Source organism: Ipomoea triloba, chromosome 5 (genome assembly GCF_003576645.1).
Source record: "Ipomoea triloba cultivar NCNSP0323 chromosome 5, ASM357664v1".
NCBI lineage: Eukaryota > Viridiplantae > Streptophyta > Magnoliopsida > Solanales > Convolvulaceae > Ipomoea > Ipomoea triloba.
This window is the reverse complement of record NC_044920.1, coordinates 3555451-3560402: the sequence shown is the minus strand read 5'-3', so window position 1 is coordinate 3560402 and position 4952 is coordinate 3555451. Positions and strand designations below refer to the sequence as shown.

At 37.1% G+C, this 4952-nt stretch overlaps 1 protein-coding gene across 1 annotated transcript; it reads left to right on the top strand.

Annotated features, from left to right (window-relative positions):
• The first annotated feature begins 1397 nt into the window (after nucleotides 1–1397).
• Nucleotides 1398–4663, top strand: LOC116021165 (protein ALP1-like). Its single transcript, XM_031261777.1, has 2 exons — nucleotides 1398–1719; nucleotides 3432–4663. The coding sequence occupies exons 1-2, from the start codon at nucleotides 1587–1589 to the stop codon at nucleotides 4469–4471; spliced, it is 1173 nt and encodes a 390-aa protein (XP_031117637.1). The 5' UTR covers nucleotides 1398–1586; the 3' UTR covers nucleotides 4472–4663.
• Nucleotides 4664–4952: the final 289 nt, after the last annotated feature.

Genomic DNA, 4952 nt, shown 5'->3' with positions numbered 1-4952 from the left:
AAAATGAACCAAACACACAAACACAGTTTTTCATAATACATCAAAACACTGGAAATGAAACTGTTTTCCGGAAAATGACTCATTTTCCAGAAAACATTTTTCAGAAGTCATTTTCCTGCTTTCCAAACCGACCCTTAATATATAGTAGTATACCATATCATTAACCTCTACTGTCCAGAACAAGCAGTGACTTTGCAACATACGTTTAACAAGTTGTAGACTTTGCATCATACTTTTAAAACACATCAGACTTTTAACAACCAGTACACTTTGCAACAGACTTTTATTAAAACTCTTCTAATTTACTAGAAGATCTTCCCAATCAAAATAAACTCCTACCAAACTTCAAAATAATATTTATAACATCACAACACCAAATATTATTTATATTTCCTTTGATAGTACATCTGAAAATTAATCACCATTACTATATAAAATTTCAACACTCAATGATACTGTAATTTAGATCATGATATGGGTTTAGAGTTTTACTACAAAATAAGTGATTAGGAGATGAGAATGTATTGATTATATAACTTTAGGGTGATCGCTGGGAGGTAGAGCAATCCGACCAATTTGCAGTACAAATGTGAGTATAGAGAGTAGTATGTAGAAGAAGATGGATCCAAACAATAAACATGTGAAGCTAAGCCTCTTGGCCAGAGTCATGTTGGGTCATAGCAAGTGAACTTAACGTGACATGCTTTGATTTGTAAAAAAGCGATCAATCAGTTAATGGTGCAACTGTTCAACAAGCATGACAATCCCTAGAACGAACTATCATATTAGTTTAGTTAGATGTAGCGTATGCCATCCTCTCAATCTCCTATGGTTTGGCTGGACAACTTAGTATACATGTCCCCAAATTCGTTCCTTTATACATTATACCTATTACGTAGAATTATTTAATTTGTCGTTTAACCTCATCACTCACACATTGTTATTTATTTATTTATTTGTTATGAATTACAACAAAATAAATGATAAAGTTAACATCCATATTAGTTTAGGGATCAAAATTATCATCTTACAAATATATTAATATCATATCATATGGCATAACATAAAATAAAATTAATCAAGCGAGTCTCGATTAGGCTCATTTAGAACGGTTCTCAAGATAATACATTATATATAGATAAATTATTCTGTGAATTTCGGTCCACCTTGCCAGGTGGATCCGGGTCCAAAATACACAATTTATATATTAAATGTTCAGTATATAAATTATGCAAATTCAGTATGTAAATGGACATGAGTCCACCTTACCGGGTCCATTGGTATAACTATTGGTATATATATATATTGAGAAAATGGAACAAAAGATTAGGCCGCGAAACAGTAAATGTGAGTCTTCCATCTTATTTCCTTTCTCCCCCCTTCTTTGTATTGCCGAAACGAAACGCACCCATCACTGCATGCTTCGAAAAACCCAGAAAAAGAAACAATTTTGCCCCCTCCCAACAAACCCATTACCGTTCCCATTCACTCACCTTCAACTTTAACGGGTCGGTTCCGTTGCAACTTTCGGATCTTCGTTTTTCTGCAAGCTACTGTGTCGGTGGAGCAGTTTTTCCGGCGCTTCAATGGGGCCAATAAGGGGACTGAAGAGGAAGAAGAAGGCTGAAAAAGATGTTGCCTCTTATGCCCCTACCCTTTATCGACAACCCATGCCTTCCCCTTCTGATTGGTGGGATGGTTTCTCCCGCAGGATCACTGGTACGTCTGTTTGTATATGTGTGTATCTATATATCATGATTCATGAGCCCCGCAACCCCTCACCCATCACCGCCCGCGTTGTGTTTGTGTTTATGCTTCCTGATTTTCGCCCCCCGATGTCCGTACAGCATTTTTGTTCTCAAGTGTTTTCTTGATGGGTCATTAATGGGTTCGTGTAGTGTTTTAGAATTTAGAAGGAATAATAACAAGCAAACAAAATTTGAGCATTAGTAGGAGCAAGGGATGCCAAAATGGGAACTTCTGGGGATAATTGTGTACTCTGTATAGTGAATACTTTAGTTTTGAGAAGTTGACTTGTATGTCCATGTCTATAGTCTACTACTCCAAGAAAGCAAGCTTTTTGGTGCACAAAGCAAAGCATGTCATCTAGATTTTACTCTAAGTTTGTTGAAAATGTAAATGTTGGGCGGAGGCCCGTGAAGGCCAAGTCCAGCAATTGATGGTTAGGGAATTGATGGATGAAGACCGGTAAAAGGCCAAGTACAGCACCCTGCCTCTCGAAAATGTGGTGGCAGTATAAGGAAATAAAATTGTGATTTTTGGCTTAGTGGTAAGTGCTTGATCCTAACAGTATATTTGTTCGATGATGTTATGAATGATGGTCATTGTAATTATAAATCTGATTGAAATGACATGAACAGCATTGTAATGACCTTGGAGTACAATTCTGATGAACATATATAAAGGGCATTCCTACTATATACAGTGACTTCGGGTGCTATTGCCCACCAATGATGACCACCGTTGCTATCTCTGACCAATGTAGGTAAAGAGAGAGCAATGCTGGACAAATTAGCGGTATTACAATTAGAGAATTCAAGGAATTAAGTGTAGAAGAGAGACATCTGAAAGAATGCAACTATAGTGTTATTGAGGATAAGATTGATTCATTTTGTTTGTTAATTATCAAATGTTTGAAAGTATTTTGTTAATTTGATATCAAGTGTTTCAGTGTTATGGTCCAATGGTGTCCTGGGACATGCCATTTATGTTAGCTGTTTTTGTAGAAAATGTCATTATTCTAGGAGTCTAGGTGCTTGAAGCCTGTACTGTAGTTTTGCAAGAACATAATTTTAAATGTTGTGATTGATTAGTAGCATCCCTGTTTAAGTATTCATCTTTAATTTCACTCTTACCTTCTCCAATAATGAATGATGGTCTGTTGATTATGGAAAAAATGAATGAATTATCCTCAAAATGCGGACAGAAGTGAATAATAGTGAAAGGGTAGGGTCAAAATGAGGATATCAAACAGAAGGGGAACTTATGTCTTTTGGTTCTTTGATTCGACTAGAAAAATGTGATCTATGATGGGAAGATTACATATGGCTTGTCTAAACTTCCTAGCCGACATAATTCTTTAATTCTGCAGAATGCTAATGTCTTATACAGAGTATTCGATTCATGTTTTGATGGGATCTGAGGCACAAAATTGAAATTTCATTCATGAGCATATATTTTCATATTAAAGATTTTGATATTCAAACATTGTTTTCCAAATGCCACATTGTGTTCACAAACATTCTTTTCCAAATACCACATTAGTTGTGTTTACTAACATTGTTATTCATTCTTATCCTGGTGTGAGGTTGGAGATTGTAGATTACTACCTCGAATATTAAATGGTTTTTGTGAGCTTATAGAGACAGTAGAGTTCACTGATGACAATTTTTGTACTTGACACTTTTCAGGGTCTTCGGGAGATAAAGTTACGTTTGAATCTGTTTTCAAGTTTTCAAGGAGAACATTTAATTACATCTGTTCACTAGTTAAGGACGATATGATGTGCAAGCACCCGAACTTAACTGATCTTAGTGGCAAGCTTTTGTCGTTAAATGACCGAGTGGCTGTAGCTTTAAGAAGATTGAGTTCAGGTGAATCACTCTCGAGTCTTGGTGATTCCCTCGGGCTGCACCAGTCATCTGTTGCACAAATAACTTGGAGATTCGTGGAATCCATGGAAGAAAGAGGGCTTCACCATCTCTGCTGGCCTTCGACTGAAGAAGACGTGAAAGAGATAGAAGATAAATTCGAGAGTATACGTGGCCTTCCGAATTGTTGCGGTGCCATTGACACCACGCACATCATGTTCTGCCAATCTTCAGCAGATCCTTCGAGTAAAGTCTGGTGTGATTTAGAAAAGAACCATAGTATGATTTTGCAGGCAATTGTAGACCCCACTATGAGATTCCTAGATGTTTTGGCTGGGTTGCCCGGAAGTATGAGTGATACTCAAGTGCTAAAGAGCTCGAGATTCTTCGCACTTGCAGAGGAAGGAAAGAGGCTTAATAGCAAGAAACTCAAGCTATCAGATGGTACCGAAATAAGAGAATATATAGTCGGGGATTCGGGATTTCCCCTTCTGCCATGGCTTCTAACTCCTTATCAGGGGCGGGGTCTTTCTGATTATCAATTCGAGTTAAATAAGCGCCATTACGCAACCAGGAAGGTGGCACAACGTGCGTTGGCAAGGCTGAAAGAGCGATGGAAGATCATTCAAGGCATAATGTGGAGGCCCGACAAGCACAAGCTACCAAGGATTATACTCGTATGCTGCATCCTGCACAATATACTCATCGATTTAGACGATGAAATCCAAAACGAGGCACTCTTATCACACAACCATGACCCGGATTATCGGCAACAAAATGGCGATGCTACTAACAAGCCTGCTTTGACTCAACGAGAGAGGCTCGCTCTTTATCTGTCCGGAAAATCACCACCTCAGTAGTACTCACTTAAAGGAGCAAGTTTCGACAGCTCTCTTGTGATTCCATATTGGTTAGTTTGCAATATTCCCATTCTCTTGTTACAGGGCTTTAAGCAACTGTGAAAATTTTATGGCCTTATACAGTAATACCCTCTGATATACAGAAAGCAAAAAAGCTTGACTAGAGTTCTGCAACCATGGATTTTGTTTGGTTTTTAGGTCCATTTTCTTGAATGAGATGCTTCTTCTTACTTTTTTTTTTTTTTTTTTTTTTTTTTTTTTTTTTTTTCTATGATAATTCACCAATGAGACCTCACCTAAGTTGGATGAGTTGGAGGGCCTATAATCAAGTGGTCATGTAAGGTGTTGTATTGGTTTATTCTATTTGTAATTGGAGTTTTAATAATTGTATACATTTTCTTCTCATTAGGTGAAATACTCATAATTTAGTTATATTTTTCATTGTCTTAAAAAAAAAAAAAAACAGAAAAGCTTAGAGGGA

What these genes read in the sequence shown, in the direction of transcription:
- LOC116021165 (XM_031261777.1), top strand. Translation starts at nt 1,587, where the DNA reads ATGGGGCCAATAAGGGGACTGAAGAGGAAGAAGAAGGCTGAAAAAGAT. An exon ending in TTTCTCCCGCAGGATCACTG is followed by an intron (nt 1,720 to 3,431) that starts GTACGTCTGTTT and finishes GACACTTTTCAG; the next exon opens with GGTCTTCGGGAGATAAAGTT.